Genomic DNA, 21,887 nt, shown 5'->3' on the forward strand with positions numbered 1-21,887 from the left:
AAACCAAACTGTGCAGAAGTCTAGCACATCTTAAAGGGATGGTACTCACGGGAGAGTCCATTGATTCATCGCCATGCTGCAAACCAAAATATTCCTTTTCGGTCACACACAAGTGGTTGTATGCCATGTCCAGAAGAACTTGACCAGTGTCCTGTTTCTAGGAATAAAAAGTCAGGTGGGTAAAATTTTAAAACAAATTAAGAACTAGTGGTTAAAAATCTTTACTGTAGCCCTGACCCTTTTGGCTCAGTGGATAGAGCATTGGCCTGTGGACTGAAGGGTCCCAGGTTTGATTCTGGTCAAGGGCATGTACCTTGGTTGCGGGCACATCCCCAGTAGGGGGTGTGCAGGAGGCAGCTGATCGATGTTTCTCTCTCATCGATGTTTCTAACTCTCTATCCCTCTCCCTTCCTCTCCGTAAAAATCAATAAAATATATTTAAAAAAAATCTTTACTGTAGCCAAAACCGGTTTGGCTCGGTGGATAGAGTGTCGGTCTGCGGACTGAAGGGTCCCAGGTTCGATTCCGGTCAGGGGCATGTACATTGGTTGCGGGCACATCCCCGGTGGGGGGTGTGCAGGAGGCAGCTGGTCGATGTTTCTCTCTCATCGATGTTTCTGACTCTCTATCCCTCTCCCTTCCTCTCTGTAAAAAATCAATAAAATATATTTTTTAAAAAAAAAAAAGAAAGAAAAAAAAATCCTTTACTGTAGCCCGGCTGGTGTGGTCCAGTGGTAGAGTGTCAACCCATGAACCAAGAGGTCAGGGGTTCAACTGCCGGTCAGGGCACATGCCCAGGTTGTGGGCTCGATCTTAAGTAGGGGGCACATGGAGGCAGCTGATCAATGTTTCTGTCTGTCTATCCTTCTCCCTCGCTCTCTAAAATCAATGAAAAAAATAACATTTTATTTTAAAAATCTTTACTGTAAATAAGGAGTTAAAACATTCAGAGATTTTATGTGCACACCTATCCCACGATAAGAAATGCTTTAATAAATTCAAGGTCAGAAGCCACGTGGTACGTATGGGAAGTAGGCTAAGAAAAAACGACCCAAGGAGGACTGAGGACAGTCCCGTGTAATATTGTCAGACTTCCTGCTTCCCCTTAGCCCAGATTCCCAAGTGACGACGCCTTAATTGGGAAACTCAGCAATCACAGTGAGCGCACCTCCTGGCGCCCCACCCGCGGCTTATCCCCAGCACAACGCTAATCCCACACGGGCTCCCGAAGGCTCCTCGGGAGGCGCGGGCTGCGCAAAGGGATGAACAAACTCTCTGCTAACCACGTGAAGGGAGAGGGCTAAGAAACTCCAATGACACCCAAAATACCCTCAAAGTGATCTGGCATGTGACACCCTGGGGATTATCTGCCTCCCTGCTCCTCGTCATCTGAAGTGAGAAGCCGGTGGGGACATGCAACCACTTCACATCCAGGGCGGGACTCAGCCGCCTTCACCACTCAGAGCTGACTCGGCAGGCACGAGGCTGAGCCTGGGGACATAGGCACAGGGGGTGTCCCGTTCCTGCCCTCCCTGGGGACAGAGGCACGGGGGGGGGGGGGTGTCCGTTCCTGCCCTCCCTGGGGACAGAGGCACGGGGTGGGGGGTGTCTGTTCCTGGCCTCCCTGGGGACAGAGGCACGGGGGTGTCCATTCCTGCCCTCCCTGGGGACAGAGGCACGGGGTGGGGGGTGGGGGGGGTCTGTTCCTGCCCTCCCTGGGACAGAGGCACAGGGGGGGGGGGTGTCCGTTCCTGCCCTCCCTGGGGACACAGGCACGGGGTGGGGGGTGTCCGTTCCTGCCCTCCCTGGGGACAGAGGCACGGGGGTGTCCATTCCTGCCCTCCCTGGGGACAGAGGCACGGGGTGGGGGGTGGGGGGGTCTGTTCCTGCCCTCCCTGGGACAGAGGCACGGGGGGGGGGGGGTGTCCGTTCCTGCCCTCCCTGGGGACACAGGCACGGGGTGGGGGGTGTCCGTTCCTGGCCTCCCTGGGGACAGAGGCACGGGGTGGGGGGTGTCCGTTCCTGCCCTCCCTGGGGACAGAGGCACGGGGGGGGGGGGTGTCCGTTCCTGCCCTCCCTGGGGACAGAAGCACAGGGGGTATGCATGGGGACAGAGGCACGGGGTGTCCCGTTCCTGCCCTCCCTGGGGACAGAGGCATGGGGTGTCCCGTTCCTGCCATCCCGAGAGGCCAGCCGTGGAAGCTGTGACTGTGCCGCGTGTGTCGAATGCTGTCGAGGGTTGTGAGACGCTCAGGGCACAGTGAGCACACAAGAGGACAATACCAACGTTCAGCTCAGCCTGGGGACGAGTGGAAGCTCCCCTCCTGCAGCCCCTGGCCCGGGCCTGGGAGGGTGGCGGGCTGCGGGACACCTTCCCTGCAGGTGCAGGAGCTGGGAAAAGGCATTTGAAGCAGGTGCCCCGGCACAAAGGCACGGGGCTGGGAAACAGCGTGGGCGTTGAGGAAACTGCAAAGTCTACTTTAATGCTCTGACTTCTCAGGAAGCCTTTGAACCAAACCACTTAACTGAAGGACAATTTGAGTCAGAAATAGACCGTGTATAGAGGAAGCAAAAGCAGTTTTGGGTTTTTGGTTTTTTTTTGGGGGGGGGGGGGTGCAGATAATGTACCTGAAAATAGGTCGCAGTGACCAGGAGGAGGACCTTAGGTAACTGTCAGGCCCCTTCCTGCAGCCTCTGCCTTGGCTGGGTCTCACGTTATCTGATCTGATGTGGGAACACGAGACACGCCCAATGCCTGAACACATCCCCTTCCCCTGCCCAGGGCCTGTTCCTGCCACTTCCTCTGCCCCGACAATCTCCATCCCGAGGGAATCACGATGGTGTGGAAAAGATGACCGGTCCACTCATCCCAAACCGTGAGATGCCCTCCCCCTAAATTGACACACTCTCTCAATGTGTCACAGAGCTATCTGCTCCCCTTGTTGAAGTGATTACTTCTATGACTTTATAGCAGATTAAATATATTATTATTATTATCATTATTATTTTTGTTAATCCTCACCCGAGGATATTTTCCCACTGATTTTCTAGAGATTGGAAGGGAGGGGGAGAGACAAAGAGAAACATGGAAGTGAGAGAGAGAGACACAGGGTTGGTTGCTTCCCACACACACCCCTCACCAGGGGCAGGGATCCAGCCTGCAACTGAGATATGTGCCCTGGACCGGAATCGAACTTCTGATCCTCAGTCCATGGGCCAACCCTCTATCCACTGAGCCAAACCCGCCAGGCTTAATATATTATTAATAACTATAATCCACTGAACATCTACGAGGAGCCAGACACGATACTATTACGTGCTCTTTATAAACACAATGTCTCACCTTTGCAAAGTCATCATCAGCAACCTCTTGGCCGATAAGCAAACAGAGGCCCCGGAAAACTCCGTGTCTTGTGCCATCGGCCGAAGGATGGTCTGCCTGAGTCAGGCCCACTTAATGCTAAAGCCTGCCTGTTCCCCCTGCACTGCCTCTCCTCCTCTGGAGTACATAACGCCTCCACGCCGGTATCTCTTGTACACAGCTCTCCCAGTTCTCAAAAGAAATGGAAACATAATAAGGGGCACACTTATAATAAGAACAAGCCTCCCAATCCAGTCCCCATCCCGCGAGAGGTCGTCGGTCAATGGCCAGCTCGCTCCCTGGGCTGGGCTAAGGACAACCGATGTCCATGGAATGAGTGGACCTGATGATGCCCGCTCCTGGCGAAGACAGTCCAGGCTGAAGGGTCTGAATGAGACAGTGCCAACAACCCCCACGAGTACAGAAATATAAGGCACCGGAGACTCTAAGCTGCCAGCAGGCCCTCAGCTTCCAGTTCAATGTGAGTAAGCTTTGACCAGGCTGCCAGAAGCTTGGGGAGGCAGCACGGGCCGCAGCGTGATGGTAACAAAGACATTCTCAACCCGGAATGACTGGGCGGCCGCTGGATGCCAGGCTTACGGGATCCCCACTCCGGGTGGGTGCTTCCCCTGTCCCCTTTTACAGGGCTCGTCACTCCTTACACACGTTCTGAGCTGGGATTCGAAGACTCTTGCTCTTGGTTTCCTCCTCCCTCCCTGGATAGTCCTCTGTCCTCATCTCTCGAACCTTTGAAAATCGAACCTCCTTCGTATCTCCTGTCCACTCAACTTCTCAGGGGACCTCATCCAGTTTCATAGCTTCAGACACCATCTCCACCCTGGGAACACCCACATATGTATCCCGGCCTAGACCCCGCTCGTATATCCCAGTCTAGACTCCTGACTCATATATCTAGTACCATGGCTGCATCCCCTCGCAGGTGAGTAACAGGCATCTCAAATGGTGACAACAGAATGGTCACTTTTGCTCCCCTCACAGCCTTTCTCATCTCTGTAAACTGCAACAACTCTGTCCTGCCGACTGCTCCGGCCAAAAACCCGAGTCACCTTGAGGCTTCTTACACATCCCAAATCCCATCTGCCAGCCAGTCCCACTGGCTCCACCTTCAAAATATCTCCTGACTTGGTTTACTCAGCCACCTCCACACTACCACACTGTCCAATTATCATCTCTCCCCTGGGCTGTGACAACAGCCTCTTAGCCCTTGGCCCCAGTCTACTGTTGACCGAGCATCCAGAGTGACATCTGAGTCAGATCATGTTGGGTCTCTGCCCAAACCTCGCAATGTGTCCTGCCTCCTTCAGAATGACCTACAAGGCTCTGCACAATCCTCCCCACCTCAACTGACCTGCAATTTCTCTGACCTCTCGTCACTCTCCTTGCTTATTCTTCTCCCGACACAATGGCTTGCCACACTGATCTACAACCACACACTAACCAGGATTCTGCCCCAGGGCCTTTGCACTGCTATTCCTTCTACCTGGAATGTGCTTCCTCCAGAGAAGGACAGGATTCTTTTCCTCTTCACTTCCTTTAGGAGAGGACTTCTCTGATCACTTGTATAAAATGACAACCCCACCTCCGTGTCCCTCCTTGACACTCTCCATCTTCTTATCCTGCTTTATGTTTCTTCTAAGCATATAATACCACTGACAGTATACATTTGTTTATGGTCCAGTTCCTCTCTGGGATTTTGCTCTGTTTCGTTCACTCCTCTATCCTTTGTACCCAGAACAAAGCCTGGCACATAGTAGGTGCTCAGTAAACATCTGTCAAATAAACATTCATGCTCTTGTCAGGAAGAAGTCACACAGCCGAGGAACAGCTCCAGGCTGACAACATAAATGTCAACAAAGGAGTCAGATATAAATTAACTGTCAGTTTACAGCAACTAGAAGAGATACTTGTGATCTTTGTGGAGCAGGTTCAATCACAAAATTCTATAGATGACGATGTCAAGAGGAAACAGCATATAGAACAAAGTTTAGTGAACCAAGAGCAGCTGCTTTTTGAGGGAGGTACGTATGACCTTGACAAAAGGCCCCTAAACCGGTGGTCCCCCAAACTGTAATGTGCATCAGGATTGCCTGAGGAGCCGTTAAAATGCAGATACTCCAGGGAGTGTTTCAAACACCCAGGTAGGACGAGGGATTTCTATTTCTAACATGCATCCCATGGGGTCCTGATGCACTTTCAGAAGTATTTACTAGGGCTGCACTACCCAGAGTACATAAAACTATTTACATTTTAATTAACTACAATAAATTTAGCGCGTCCGGTGTTCTAGCCGCATGTCAAGTGCTCCAGGGCTGCGTGTGGCTAGCGGCCCTGTGTCGGCGGCTGTGGATGCAGGACACTTCCCGGCACTGCAGCAAGTTCTTCCGGCCAGTGCTGCCCTAGAGGGCGGCTGTTCTACAAACTGGTTTACGAAACAGGTCACAGGTGTATTCCTAGTCCCCTAGATTCTAGAATATTACATGCCCTTCTTGGGCGTGTCCTTCTACAATAATGCCCCCCACCTGCTAAAGAACGGGGCCCGACCTTAGGGGAGGCCCGGGTAGCTGTGGGAGTGGAAGGGGCAGTTGGGTAGAAAGTCGGGGAATCGCTCTCTCTACTGTCCATTCCCACTCTCTGCCAGGAGAGGGGCCCAAACTCCCATGTCCTTAGTCATCTGTCTGCATCTCGTCCCCTAAAGGCAGACAAGGCAGCTGACGTAACCCTGAACCAGGAAGGAGATATTAGCACGCACCCTACTGTGCCCTAGTGACTGGGGCTCAGCAGAAAGCAGACTTATGGGTGGGGCAGGAGCCACAGGGGTCAGCTTTTGTCCACCTTTACATTCTTGTGGCCTTTTATCACCCTCCAGTTATTCTCACCCCCCATCTTCTCTTTCTGATACCTTCCCTTCCACATTGAACTTTCCAGGCTGGGGCGGATGCTGGCAGCCAGCCAGGTTGGGGTTGACCCCTTTAGGGTCACAGGATGGGAGCGACAGGCAAAGGTCACAAGCCTCTGTGGTAACTGCGGTGGGGGAGGGGGTGGGAGGCAGCAGGGACTGCTACTCTTCATGCATCTTCCCGCTGGGGCACTGGAGACCTCATCCCTAACCCTGCCTCTGCCTCGGGCTTGAGGTGGGAGAAGCCAGGCCTCCCCTGAGCCCTGCCACCTGTGAGGCTAAACTCTCATTACCCTCCAGACAGGACCCACCCATTTGCACATTTAATGAGCACCTGCTCAGCCCTGTGCCTCACTGGGAATTGAACCTTCGGCCTTTCGGTATATGGAATGACACTCCAACCAACTGAGCCACACTGGCCAGTGCGTGGACATAGTTTTTAAGGGTCTTTCTACTCCAGTCTCAACTTACAAGACCTGAGATCTCAAGCTTTCATTTTAAAATAGTTTCCATCTCTTGATTTATAAGACGAAGGAAACATTATTTCTTAGGGGCATTGACTCAGAAAAAAATAAATTTGGAGAACTTACATTAACTTTAAAGGTCTGTACCAAGCCATCTAGAAAGCGGATGCTGCACACGACTTCGGATCGAGTTTTCTCTTTCGGTAATTCTGAGGTGCGTATGTTATTAATTCTTCCACCAAACGCACGTAATCGGGAGGTCATAACTATCGTTGAATAACCTGCAACAGAGGATGTACCTGTTAGCTCTCTGATATGCAAATTAACAGTTACATGCAAATGCACCTCACAGCCTGCCCACCCCATACCTGTCTGCTTTGATCTTCACAATAGGAGGCCCTCACGAAGAATGTGAACTAGATACTTCTGCTTAACTTTTGACTTCTAAGAAGCTCTAAGCAAAGCGTATTGTTAAATTACAATGTCTTCTGCTTAACTTTTGACTTCTAAGAAGCTCTAAGCAAAGCGTATTGTTAAATTATAATATGTCTATAGAATTACATGGCTTGTTTGTGTTTTATTATCTCAGCCAGATAATATGTACACACCTATATATGTATTTCCCATGCTTTTAATTTTTTATTTATGTTTTACTATTTTATATATTTGTGTATCCTACCCCTAAGGATTATAGAACTAAATATGATATAAAAATGAAGTAAAATATGAAGACATTTATTGATAAATTAGATTGTATTAAAATTAAGAACTTCTACCGAAACCGGTTTGGCTCAGTGGATAGAGCGTTGGCCTGCGGACTGAAAGGTCCCAGGTTCGATTCCGGTCAAGGGCATGTACCTTGGTTGCGGGCACGTCCCCAGTGGGGGTTGTGCAGGAGGCAACTGATCGATGTCTCTCTCTCATCGATGTTTCTAACTCTCTATCCCTCTCTCTTCCTCTCTGTAAAAAATCAATAAAATATATTTTTAAAAAAATTAAGAACTGCTATTCATTAAAAGACACTATGTAAAAGAATAAAAAGGCAACCCACAGAAATATTTGCAAAATATATATGTATAAGTATACAAAGAGCTCCTATGAATCAATAAGAAAAACAAACAACCTGTTAGAATAAAGAAGCCACATCAGTTGTCAGTGAAGTGCAAACTAAAACCACAAAGCACTACATACCCACCCGAACGGCTACAGTGAAATCTGACCAAACCAAGTGCTGACCCGGGTGTGGTGCACCTGGAACCTCATGCACAGCTGGTGAGTGCATTCTGTTTGGCAGTACCTCCTAACCTGAACACATGCATATTCTGTGACATAATTCTACTTCTAGGCTATTCCCAACAGAAAAATGCACATTTTTCATGACAGCACAGTATGGTGAATGCTAATTCCTCCTTCCTGGCTCACTAAAATGTATGTACAAGTATCTTCATAATAGCCCCAACCTGGAAAAGACAGAAATGTCCCTCAATAGAATGGGTAAGTTGTGGAATAGCATATCATGCATAACTATACAACAAAGAAATAAAGGAGCCCGGTTTGGCTCAGTGGATAGAGCCTCGGCCTGTGGACTGAAGGGTCTCAGGTTCGATTCCAATCAAGGGCACATGCCCAGGTTGCGGGCTCAGTCCCCAGTAGGGGGCGTAGGCAGCTGATCAATGGTTCTCTCTCATCATTGATGTCTCTCTCTCTCTCTCTCTCTCTCTCTCCCTATCCCTTCTTGTCTGTAATCAATAAAAATATATTTTTAAAAAAGATGTCAAAAGCAGTTCTATGAATTAAAAAAAAGGAAATAAAGGAACTATTGTCACATTCAACATGAATGAATGTCTCTAACGTTATGTTGAGCAAAAGCAGCCAGACCTAGAGCATGAACACAATTACATAAAGTCAGTTGGGCGCAACTTATTGGGATAATCACCTAATAAGTTATGTATCGCAATGTCTAATCACTAGGGTGTAACGTCTGATTACCTGAAACTAATAGAATAATGTTTGTCAACTGCAACTAAATTTTTTTAAAATGATTTTTAAAATCCCACACTTTTCCCTTTTGGTAGCCCTTTGGGGCTCGGTGGGATGCTGCCCCATTCATGAATCACGTAATAAATCCAATCAGATCTTCAAAAAACCAGCAGGCAAAACTAGTCAATGTTTATAGAAAACAGGATGGTGGTTACCTTTGGGTGTAGGGACTGAGGGGGGCCCAGGGTCTTCTGGGATGCTTATACTATTCTATTTCTTGATCTGGATGCCTATGAGACTGATGTAATCCACTTTATGAAAATCCATTAGGCTCTACATTTATGATTTGTGCACCTTTATGTACGGGTATTTCAATATCAAGTTTACTTACGAAGAATACATGTATGAAGAGGGGATTCGTGGGCAGGTTGAATCTGACCATGCTATATCCAGGGAACGGTAAGGAAAGAGGTTTTACTAGTGAATGCAATTGTGGAGTGGTCAGCTAATAACCTGAAAAAGTGTGCAACTGAGCACATGGTCCCATCACGCAGGTAGGAAGCTAAGGATCAAGGTCAGCGTAAGGAATGAAGAAGGTGTAAATCTGACAAGGTTGGGCAGAAGAGCAGCTAAAGATGAAGGACCTAAGGGCAATTTAATGTTCCTTTTTATGAATTCTCCACAAACTCTCTGTAATACACTGGGCCTGTGCACATGCTGTTCCCTTCTGCCTGAAAGCTATTCCTGCTTTGTACTTAAATAACTGCTGTTCACACTTCAGTGCTCAGCGCAGCATCACCTCCTCGGGTAAGCCTTCCTGGTGTCCCTGACCACTCACTCATGTTACAGGCTCTCCTCTACAGTGCTCATCATAATTTCACATTTATAACTAACTAGAGGCCGGGTGCACAAATTTGTGCACAGATTGGGCCGGGCTGGCTGGGGGGGAGGGGCTGGGGCAGTTGGCCGGCCTGTCCCCAATCAGGGTGGAGGGTGGGGGTGATTAGGGGTGGGGCCAGCTGCAGGAAGTGAAAGCACCAAGGAATGAAAGCTGAGTCGAAGATACATCCCAGAGAGAGGGTGCAGGGATCCCTTATCCTGTTTAAGGAGCTCCGGGTGAGCCTCCATTCTCCTGGAGAGAGGAGTAGGGAATCTCGTATTAATAATAAAAAAAAATATTCCTGGGACCAGCAGTAGAAGGAAACTTGTTCTGAAACTTATAAAATTCCACCCACCCCCCTACCCCCACCTTGCCATTTCCAATGCAAATGTCACAGGAGCAGCGATGCATTTTTCTGAGCAATACCCAAAGTTATCAAACGACAACAAACGTGTTCTGTTCCAGAATGCCTTAACCACGCTGAATTTAAAACGCCAAATTTATTGTTTAGTCCTTTTCTAAGAATTTCAGGTGGGTTAGGACTTTTTTTTTTTTTTTTTTTTAAGCTACAATAGAACTATTAGTGGGAAGTGCACATCAGAGTCCCCCGGGCGTTTTTATAAAATATGCCTGTCCTGGCCCCAGCCACCGATGGTGAATCAGCATCTGGGGGTGGGGCCCAGAATGACATTCCCTTTGGGAAGCTCTCAAAGGGAAGGCCTGATAGTCAGGGCTAGAGGAGTGGGGGGGTTTTCTGGTACCTCGGGGCGCGCTGCCCATGGTCAGACTTAGAATACAGGCTCTGCAGAATCTGAGCCATTCATGGTGGGGCCACTGGTGGGAACCAGGCAGGTCCTCAGAACAGCTAAAACAGAGAGCGAACCATAATCACACCGTGACTCTAGACAGAAAGAAACCCAAAGGTGATTTCCAACAGGAGCTGCCAAATGAGTCACCTGGATGGAAGGACCACCGCTGGGGCACTGATTTTCAAGACGCTCCTCATCTGGGACTCCCTGCCGCTCGCACCGGCGTGGGTACCAGCGGGTCTTCTGAGCTTAACCATAGTGCATGGTGCTGCCCAGCATAATCAGGGCAGGGCCAGCTGACAAAATACGGTAAACCAGCGACCCAGAACAGACACACTCTGTCCTCCTCACATCAATGGCGGTTACATAAAGGGGTTGGAAGGGCACTTAATGACAAGTCACAAGTAGGCACTTCACAAAAGTAGCAGCAATGTTCTTCCCGCCATTGTTCCTAAGGCAAACCTTGATAAGAGGGAGCCTGATAAATAAATAACCACACAATCAAGCCATGAAGGGTTTTCAGATTGTCTTGAAATGGCATCTTAAACAATCCAGTCAGGACAATGGGTGCTGACTAACGGCCTGTTTCCTGTACCACAGCAATTGCGGCACTCGGGGTTTCTATGGCTTCCTTTATAAGCCTCTTAATTCTAAACAAAGCCACAACCCGACCAGGAAAACTCTGGCCTCTCCCACCACAGATGATTACAGCTGCAGCTGATGCATTTATCAACATGGAAGCCAAGCTTGCTCTGTGCATACTTTTTCAAAAAGCAAATAGTCACGAATTTGTTCTGCACTGTAAGAAGAGAGGTACTACTGTAACTATAGTTTTTTATCAAAGATTCTACTTGCAAAACATAGAAAAGAGGCCACATCTCACTCTGTGCACAGTAGACGCTCCATAGGTACAGACAGCGTGAGGTCTAGCACGTGTAAAGTACCCACACAACAGAACAGCTAAAACAGAGAGCTAATCAAATTAAGTGGGACACATAACAGGTACTCAATAAAAGACATTTTATTAATAACTAGCGGCCCGGTGCATGAAATTCGTACATGGGGGGGGGGGGGGGGGTGTCCCTCAGCCCGGCCTGCACCTTCTCCAATCTGGGACCCCTCGAAGGATGTCCTACTGCCGGTTTACAGGGATCGGGCCTCAACCGGCAGTCGGACATCCCTCTCGCAATCCGGGACTGCTGGCTACTAACCACTCACCTGCCTGCCTGATTGCCCCTAACCACTCTGCCTACCGGCCTGCTCTCCCCCAACTGCCCCCTGCCACCAGCCTGCTCGCCCCAAAATGCCCCCCCCACCAGCCTGATCACCCACAACTTCCCCCTCGTGTCAGTGTGCTTGCCCCCAACTACCCCCCCTGCCAGCCTGCTCACCCCTAACTGCCCCCCTGCTGGCCTGCTCACTCCAAACTGCACCCCCCGCCCCCTGCTATCCTGATCACCTCTAACTGATCCCAACTGGGCCCCCTGCTGGTCTGCTTACCCCCAACGGCCCCGCCCCCCACCAGCCTGATCACCCACAACTGCCCTCCCAGCTTGGCCTCTAACTGCCTCTACCTCGGCCCCGCCACCATGGCTTTGTCCAGAAGAACGTCTGGAAGGTCTCCTGGAAGGTCTCCCAGTCTAATTAGCATATTACCCTTTGATTAGTATAGATACCAAGCTTCTAATGCCATCGGATGCTGACTGTAGAGTCTGTATTTTGTAGGCAAGCCTGACTTAACAACACCATACAAATGTATGAAGGTTCTGTTTCTTAAAGTTCCATTTGTTTAAATAAAGACAACCTGCTGAAGTTAAAAGAGAGTCGTCATAGATATGAGGTAGATTCTGGAACTTCTCCACCAACTCAATGGAGCCAGAAGCGGGGGTAGCACAGTGCCACAGACCGCCACACCTCGGTCATGTGAGACGCCAGAGCCCTTGTGCTCAGAATTGGGTAACGAGGCTTAATTAACCACTGTCCCCTCTGGGGTCCTCATCTGCCCTGGAGCCAGACCGGGAAGAGGTGATGCTCTATTTCCTAAGGGCCCACATGCTAATCTGGGGACTGTGTTCTTGCACAAGCCCATGGCCACAGACACAAACAAGGAAGCGGAGCACACTCTTCTCCATTAGAGAAAGGTAGAAATCAACTCCATTTTGATCATTTTAAAAGAAAGCGCGAGGGTGATTTCATACCCTTAAGAAATAAACAAGAACTTAGACCCCTTGACTCGAATGAAGTGCCAGTTAAAAGGGATGGAAGGAAGCAAGCAGTCCTGATATGAACACCTAATTTGTGAGTAAACAGTGCACAGGAACCACAGGTACCTGTCTACTACCTGTCCTGAATCATCAAGCTGATCTGGGCCGATGCTACCACCTAGTGGCCAGCAGAGGAAAACATGCCACCTCTCACCCCGACTTCCTTCCTTCTTCAAAGGAAACATGTCAGCTTTGCTCCCTTCTATCTTATCACAGTCCCGATCTTTTCAAAAAACCTCTCTCACAATATATAAGGCCTCCTCTGTAGCTCGATTCCCTTCTCCCTTTCCTAACTCTCCTTCCCTAGTGAACTCAGAAGAGCTCTCTTATTCTCGTTGTTATGAGCCCAAGCAGATACCTGATCAGCCGGAGAGGGACATCTCTAGCAAACAGAACTAATAAACACTCATGTACAACCAGCCCTGTGAGACGCATGACTCATCAAGTTAAGTGTGCTTCCTGTCAGACACCAACATCTAATAACAATGCTTTACTTGTTTAGCCGCTAATATAATACCAATATTGCTTTCTCCTTTTCACTGTAGACACAGAGTCATTGGGCTGCTTTATGGGTTGGTTAACCAAGTCTTCCGGGGGCAAACCAATGCCCTAAAGATCACTCCCATCACTCGCGGCTTGACTGCATACCGACAGGAGAACCTAAGTCACACTTCGGGATTGCTGCCTACACCTCCCAGCCGGCAGCTTCTAGTTCTGGTCTGTTTTCAGGCCAGGCCTACGTGGTCCTTAAACTTCTCTGAAGCAAGCGGGGCAGTCCCTTCTACAGATATAATTTACAAACAGCTGGCTGGGGATTGATCACTTATCAAGCACTAGATTAAGATTAGATCAAAGTGGAGGAATGTACACGTTATTAAGCTGCTACAAAAGAGTGATTAAAATGAGACTTTCTTTTTAACCAGAGACTTAAATAAAACTTCAGTAGTTAAGAATCATCTGGGGGAAGCCTGTTAAAACACAGATTCTTGGCACCATCCACAGAGATTCTGGTTTAGTAAGGACCCAGGAAATCGCATTTTCAAACTTAAGAATTTTTTTGAGCTTATGGAAAAGCTGCAAGAAAAACAGAACTCCTCACCCGCCTTGGTCTGGATTCAACTGTTTTTATTTTGCCACCTATGCTTCTCTCTCTCTCTCTCTCTCTCTCTCTCTCTCTCTCTCTCTCCTCTGCACCCCTACCCCAGGCTTTTAACTGAACACTTGAAAACTGTAGCCATCTTAGCATGTATCTCCCAAGAACAAAGACAGTTTGTAACCACAGCACCACCATCACTGATAAAGCACTTATGTAATATACAACCCATACTAAAATCTTGCCACATGGTTCTGATGGCATCTTTTATTTCTGTCCTTTGGATCCAGGCTCCAAACCGGGACCTTGCCTTGCATTAACTGTCCTATAGAAGTTGCATGTTTAATGAGCACCTGCAGAGGACTGGGATGCAGGGGGTCTAAGCACCTGGCACCGCGGAAAACACTCAACCAGGTGATCATCTCCAGAGTTCCTTTGGGTTTTGACTGTCTGAGCCCACAGCCAGGGGCTTGGGGAGGTCAGCACCCTGTGTCAGGGCTCCTGCCTGCGTTACCAGTGGGTCACAGGGCGGCACAGAGTCTCTACAACTTCCACAGCAAGCACTTTCCCGGAGCGCCGCAGGGACGGGCTTTGCAGTCTGTATGTCAGTGCCCTGATCAGCACTGTTGTCATCACAGGAAGAAAGCAAAGCGAACATAATGTCAGTTCAGAAAGGACGCTCTCACTCGATATTATACAACCAGATGTCTTGGCTTGTTCCTTCAAATTAGTTTGCCTCTCTCACAGACAGCAATTCTGAAGGATTCGTAATATCCATGCTATAAAAAAAAGAGACCACAGTGCCTTTGTTACGCACACTTCCTCAGACATGGGCGAGACTGGACCACGTGCGGTTGTCATAGGGAAGAAAAGAAATAAAAGGAAAAGAGATGTTCGCGTTTAGTATGATTCGTTAGGCTTCGCAAATGTTGTTAATGAAACTCAGCCCAACGAATGAAAAATTCGTGATTTCAGCTTTCATTTGTGAAATGCCCCTCTATTTTAGAAAATATTTCCATAAATTCGATTCCACTTTATTCATTTTAAATTATGTGCAGCTGATAAGCAAATGACCGTTCAACTGGTACATGAAGTTTAATTTCCCTCATGACTATATTTTCATAAATTTATCAATACTACATTCTGCCATTTTTCCACTTAATTGACTTTTTTAATTTCCAAGGTACAACACTGCATAACAAATACAAATATACTTTATTTTAAAAACTAGCTTATAATGTAAACACCATTACTGACTAATTCCTAAATTGGAAAAAAAGTCAATTCATTAAGGAAGGCATTTTCACATTTATTTCTAATTCAATGGTAAAGCCAATAAACTAATTTGTCCTGAGCCTATAAACCAAAAGATTAATTTTTAAATAACATCTTTAAAGCTTAAAGCTTTCTAATGAATACAATAATCCCAACCAACTATGGAAATACTGATGCACAAGACTTATTTTTAGTGTGTGTGTGTGTGTGTGTGTGTGTGTGTAAAAGTACTTAATACCTTTTATTTGTAAAAATGCTTCCGTGAATGCATTTATGAAAGCCTTTAACTCTGACTTCACATTATTTTCCACCAAAGGGGAGAAAATGCTCACACAGTCATTTTAATAACACAGCTCAATACTAAAATTATCTTGCAATTATTAATCCTAATACTCCAGAAGTACAATATTGGCATCAAATCATTTGTTCCACAAATCCTATAATTTGCTCAGGGAGTAGGTGTCCAACTGGAGCCCCCAGGAAGCAGGGTGGAGTAATGTGTAGGGTTACTTTCTTCGAAGAGAGACCCGTAATGAGCACTCTTGTTCTCATTCAACTTCAAAATGTCAAATAGTTTTCTTGTTATGGAGTGGGGTTTATTTATAGGTTCGACACCAGGGCACTTGCAAAACTAACAAAATAAAAGTTATACTTGATACTGGGAGGATAACAAGAAGGAGCGGTAAGCTCCCTGAAGGGCAAGATAAAGAATGCTGTGGGAGTTGCAGGCCGTTTCTGGAAAGAGGTAATGTTGCTATAAAGAGAAACCAACCTCTTCTGTTCCATGAGCTGAGTTTTCAGGGTTGGGATGGGAAGCAAGGTAACTTAAAAACACAGTCCACTCCAAAGACACCAGAAAACTCACGTTAAACTTGTGAGTATATTACATTAAGTCATCCCCTCCCTACCCCCCCCCCTTTTTTTTCTCAAAGGATCACATAGAGGGGGGAAAGCACAAATTCTAAGAGCATGGCTCTCAAGAAGCCGGCAGGGACCCCCGCATGGCCCTTTTCAAATACGACACTTTCCCCTAGAGGTGACCACTCTCCTAACTTTTAATAATATTTTCATGAGATTTTTGTTGCTGTTAAATTCTCACCAGAGGATATTATTTTTCCATTGATTTTTTCAGAGCAAGTGGGAAAGAAGGGGAGAGAAACATCGATGTGAGAGAGACACATCGATTGGTTGCCTTCCAACCAGGGCCGGGGATCGAGCCTGCAACCGAGGTGTGTGCCCTTGTCCGGAATCGAACCCAGGACCCTTCAGTCCACAGGCTGACGCTCTATCCACTGAGTCAAACCAGCTAGGGCCATGAGATTAATTTAAATTAGATTTTTAAGGTTTTTGTGTTTTGTCTTTATGTTTAAGTAAAGGTTAGCATGGTGCAGTGCTGACCCCTCCCCTCACCCCCCCAAGGACAGTCTCTCGCATGCATGTGTACACCTCCGGCAGCTTGTGCTGCGTGGACTGTAGAAATGAGAAGGGCTGTGACTCGGCCTCCCCCCACCTATGTCATTGAACGGTGCCTGGTTAACTTCGCCGACTTGGTGAACCCAGAAACGTTAGAGGCCAGCGAGCTGGTCTCCTGGGAGGAACAGGAGACACCTGCCCGCCCCAGGAGGAGCTGAACCAAACCATGCTGAGGGAGTGCCTTCCAGGACTCAGCAGCAGACAAGCTGCCCCACAGCCTCCGAGCAACCGGCCAAGTTCCCGGCTCAACGGGAGGGCTACAATTTCACAGACTCATTGATCTTGTGTGTAATTATTCTAGTCTTCGATAGTACTTCAGCGAAGGAGCTCCGGACCACTTAGCATTCATTGACTGGGCACCTGCTGGGTGCCAGGCCAGAAACGGGGGCGGGGTGGGAGGGCAGAGGTGCCTGGAGTCTAAGTTCTGAGGGAATAAAAGCCCACGTGGTGCCCTAGCTGGTTTTGGCTCAGTGGATAGAGCGTCAGCCTGTGGACTGAAGAGTCCCAGGTTCGATTCCGACCAAGCGCACATGCCCGGGGTTGCCAGCTCGGTCCCCAGTAGGGGGCGTGCAGAAGGCAGCCAATCAATGATTCTCTTTCATCATTGATGTTTCTATCTCTCTCTCCCCTCTCCCTTCTCTATGAAATCAATATATATATATAAATTATTATTTTATTTATTTATTTATTTTTAAAAAGCCCACGTGGTGCCAGAGGAACAGGGGGAAGGCTCCTGGCTGGGGTGGGACAGGGGTCCAACCACAAAGGCCCCCTGGGGATCCTTGCAGGACGAAGGGAAAGGGGCCGGGCCGAAGCAGAGCAGCCCAGAAATGACACTGTGTGTGCACAGACAGGAGAAACCGGGACATTTTAGAAACTCCACGGAAAAAGATCTGGCAGGAGTGTCTGAGGAATAACTGAAATCCCAGGGAAATCTCCGGGAAGAAATTAGGTTCTTCAAAAATCCAAGGGGCTCTGACACGGAAGAGGCGTCAGGACGTGGTGTGAGGCCCTGGGAAGGCCAGTAGGGATGAACTCTGGCAGAGACTTAGGTTGGAAGCCCAGCTTAGCCACGTGTCAAGCTGTGTGAACTGACAGAGGTCACTCACCCTCTCTGAGACTTGGTTTCCTTATCTATAAAAGGGGGGACATTTTCTCTGCTTCCCAAGGTTGTTTTAAGCACTGAAGATAATACCTATGCAAATTAACCGGCACCTAGCAGGGCCCAATCAATGGTACTTATTCTTGCTGTGATCATTAGACTGATTATTTTAGAGCCCAAGGTTTCACGGTGTTGAGGAAGAAATGAAACAGAAAAGTTTCTGAACAGTCAAGGCTGCACAAACATAGAAGGGGCAGCCTTGAGAGAGAGGGAGCTCCCCATCACTGGACGTAACCAAGCAGAGAACCTGGGTAAAACTACAAGGGTAGGACAGATGAACTCCGAGCGTCTAGGCCCAAGATCCTATTATGAGTTTTTTTCAACAGTCCCCAAGTTTAATTTCTGTACCTGTCAGCCCTACGTGCACTACTCAAATTTGGGTGATCTTACATGGATGTCCCCTGGGAAATAATTCTAAACAGATCCCTCATACCTCAGTCTTGGAAAAGAAACCAAATGGCCCATCAAATCATGAAGTAGGAGGTAAAATAACACAAATACACAAGAAAGCAATACACAAAGCTCAAAATATGGACAATGGAATATATACGCTTTCTACTGAGCGGTTTCTACCTAAAAATAAAGCTATTCAACTCTTTCCATTCTCCCTCTGAACAATTCCACTAGGCCCAAATAGACTGGAAAACAGGATGGAATAAATTTACTCTACAGGGATGTGAATCCAGTTGCATCAACTTTGCAAAAACACTGTGCTAATATTTGCCCTCGGGGCAGAGACACCGCCCATTTGGGTGTCGGTCCATGATATTTCTATCTTGGGCTCCAGTCCCCACCCCGGTACGGCTAGCTCGGAGCCGCAGAAGTCTTCAGAAAACGGCTAACGTCACTTTGAAAGGTTTGAGATGTGCTAATCGCAGGGCGTCCCAGCCAAGAAGCTGGAATCTCACAAGCGGACCATCCCGCCAGCTCTGAGCCTGCCAAGGAGTCTGTAGTCGGCGGCGGCGGCCTGGCCAGAGAAACCCAATCCCCACCGCTGGCAGCCCTCGCCATCATGTTATCTCAAGGAAACACAGAAAAACACCTTCCCACCCCTCCCCACCAAAGCATCACCCTATTTGTCCAGGATCAGCCAAGTGACCTGGGAAGTCACAACCCCATTCCTTTTCAGCCGGGTTTCCCAGCGGAGAGCCCAAGGCTCCTCCCAGCTGCAAAATCCCCTGCCTGCAAGGCTTTCAATCTGAGGGGCCGTGTCGGGTTACACCAGGTAGGGTAACCCTGCCAGGGCCTCTACAAACCAAGATAAAAAATGTGTTTTTGTGCAGCCCACTGAGGTTTCCAGGGCTTTGGGTCTTGGTGAGATGGGGTCAGGAAATTAAGGAAAGGAAACTGCATGAACTCTGAGAAAGACGTATAAAGGCACACCAAAATGCGAACCCGAATAAGAGTTTTTAGGAACAATCGAACGAAAATAACCTCTCGTTGCTGCCTTTGGCGCATTAATTTGTTCCGAGGCCTTCCACTGGGAGACGGGGATAGGGCCAGAGACCACCCATGTCTCCATCTCCAGGGACACTCAGCGGGTCGGACCAGGGGTCTCAGTAAACCAGGGCCGATCCCAGGTCTGAAGGAACAAACCAGACCCGGGTTCCAGTCCCTGCTGCACTGCATCCCAGCAGATATGACCGTGGACAGATTCACTCTCTAAGTCTCAGTCTACTCATCTGTAAGTCATCCTGAGGAGCAGTGACCTTATACCTAACCCAGCAGAGGGCCTGGCCCACTGCAGACACCTGCTCTACACCAGCTGCTGTGAAGACTGACTGTATTAACACCCTTTCCACCCACCTCAGTCCTAGTCCCTGGCCTGCTCCCATCCCCAGGCTTGCTGTCCTGAGAAGCAATCAAAAGTCTTACCTACAGGGCTTCAAAGTTTTCCAAATACTTCCGCAATCCATTACTCCTGGCTCGACTCATTCTGACTGGGCCTGGAGGGCAGCATAGCTGTACCCATTTTACAGAAGGGTAGATTAGACTCAGAGAACCATGCTCAAGTCAGACAGTCAACCTCCAAATGAGGCTATGATCCCAAGCTCAGTGCAAGACATCACACACCTGCCCACTGAGTCCAACGGTTCCTATGACTCGGAGGAAAGTGATTCACTGAGGGGAAAGGGCCCCACTTAATCACCATTGTCCCTAATTTACTGACTATAAGTATGTCCTTATCCTTTGAGATAATCTTCACAGACACTCCCCACAGTTCACATGCCGGTGAATTTCCGCTTCCGGAAGAAATGGTCCAGGAAACCCTTTTTCTCCCTAAGTAATTCTGCAACTACAGAAACCTGAGTGACGACGTGGGTATTTATTACCATATCCCCTCTGTTCTAAGATGACAATTGATTTAACAGGTATTTCATAAACTTTTAAAGAAAAAGTACATCCCAAGTACCCTTAGATTGTGGAGATCGTGCCCAGCGCAGAAAAGTTAAAATGTGGAACACACCTCCTTCAGGACTGGGGAAACATCGTAAATGACTTCCTCTTACCGTTGCCTAAGGCGTGGGCTGGAGTAAGTGCACATGACGTGTAAAGGCCCTCCCGGCTCCACAGGCTGCCACCCTGGGCTAATTATTAACAGCGGGAGAGCGGGAGTGGGCAGCCTCATTTCCTGAGGTCAGCTGTGGCCTCATGTACTGGTATGGGCTGGGCCTCTCCTACCCCTTGCCTGGCTCAGAACTCTCCTTCCAGCCCAGCCTCAGCCCCTTCTATAGTACCAGCCCCAGGGATCTCAGAACCACAAGGACTCCAGATGGAGGCCCAGGTGCACAATAGCACCTGGGAGGCCGGGCTTCTCAATGAACTTGAGCTCAACCACGCCTTTGCCCGCTCACCTTCAGGGCAGATGTGCTGGCTCTAAGCCAAGAATATCCTGACAGCCAGGGGATGTGGGGAACTGATAAACTGGGGGGCATCCTGGGTGTGGCAGGAGCCTGGGTCTCCAGGAGGACCCAGGACAGCCTCACAGCATCTAGACCTTGAGGGTCTTTCAACGGGCTGTGAGAAATCTACCTCCAGGGCAGTGAAAACAAGCTGGCTCTGACTCCCCCTATCCCCCTCGAAGAAGACAAGATGACGAACCCTGCAGGGGAAGGAGAGGGCAGCCCGGCAGAGCCGCTGCCACACATCAGATAAGACCAACACACCATCTTGTTTAAAAAGTTGAATTTGTAATGTCTCTCCAATCACATAGTCCACTCATTCCCATTATCCCACCACCAAACATTTGTCCAGGTAGTTCAAACACTTCCCTGGTATTTGTCGTTATGGTTTTACAACATCCTACCCAGTGGAATCATAGGCATGGCTGGGTGTTCGGATGACTTCTAATTAGTACGGCTCAGGCTTCCAAAAGAACCCACAGTAAGCCCAGGGAGGGAGGGAGCATGTGACCAAGGGCAGGCCCAGATGTCAGGGAAGTGCGGCCCAGCGGAGCCTCCCCTGCTTTAGGGCAGAAGCACCAAAGAGGGGGCCAGACCACCGCCTGGAGGAAGATGGCAAAACAGACGAACACGTCACTGATGATTTGTGGGAACCACCAGGCGGAACGATATTGCACTACCTGCTCTGGCCTTTTTCATTGTGGCAAAACAAATAGAACATAAAGTTTGCCGTTTTCACCATTTTTAAGTGTACAATTCAGTGAGCTTTAGTTACATTTCCAATGTTGTGCAACCATCACCACATTTACTTCCAAAACTTTTTCATAGAAACTCTGTACCCATGAAGCAATAACTCCTTGTTCCCTCCCTCCCCCAACCTCTGGCAACCTCTACTTCCTGTGTCTATGAATGTGCCTATTCTAGATATTTCATATAAGTGGAATTATATAATAACTAGAGGCCTGGTGCATGAAATTCATGCATGGGGGCGAGGGGCAGGGGGCGGGGGGGGGGGTGTCCCTCAGCCCAGCCTGCACCCTCTCCAATCTGGGACATCCCTCTCACAATCTGGGACTGCTGGCTCCTAACCACTCACCTGCCTGCCTGCCTGATTGCCCCTAACCACTCTGCCTGCCAGCCTGATAGCCCCCTAACTGCTCCCCTGCCAACATGATCGTCCCCAATTGCCCTCCCCTGCCGGCCTGATTGCCCCCAACTGCCTTCCTCTGTGGAGCTGGGGGGGCTGGGGGACTCCAGCTGGATGAGGCGGGCCTGAGGGGTCTGTGGGACTGAGGCTGGATGAGGC

General features: G+C 48.7%; 1 protein-coding gene across 1 annotated transcript in view; it reads right to left on the reverse strand.

The window, feature by feature from the left end:
* Positions 1-21,887, reverse strand: part of PTPN3 (protein tyrosine phosphatase non-receptor type 3) — a 100,139-nt gene that overhangs the window by 63,949 nt on the left and 14,303 nt on the right. The window contains exons 2-3 of the mRNA XM_054727701.1: positions 6,869-7,023; positions 50-157 (exon numbers count right to left, since the gene is read on the reverse strand). Of these exons, the coding sequence (XP_054583676.1) occupies positions 50-157; positions 6,869-7,006 (246 nt within the window). The 5' untranslated portion in view covers positions 7,007-7,023. The remainder of the gene's footprint in view (positions 1-49; positions 158-6,868; positions 7,024-21,887) is intronic.

Source organism: Eptesicus fuscus, chromosome 15 (genome assembly GCF_027574615.1).
Source record: "Eptesicus fuscus isolate TK198812 chromosome 15, DD_ASM_mEF_20220401, whole genome shotgun sequence".
NCBI lineage: Eukaryota > Metazoa > Chordata > Mammalia > Chiroptera > Vespertilionidae > Eptesicus > Eptesicus fuscus.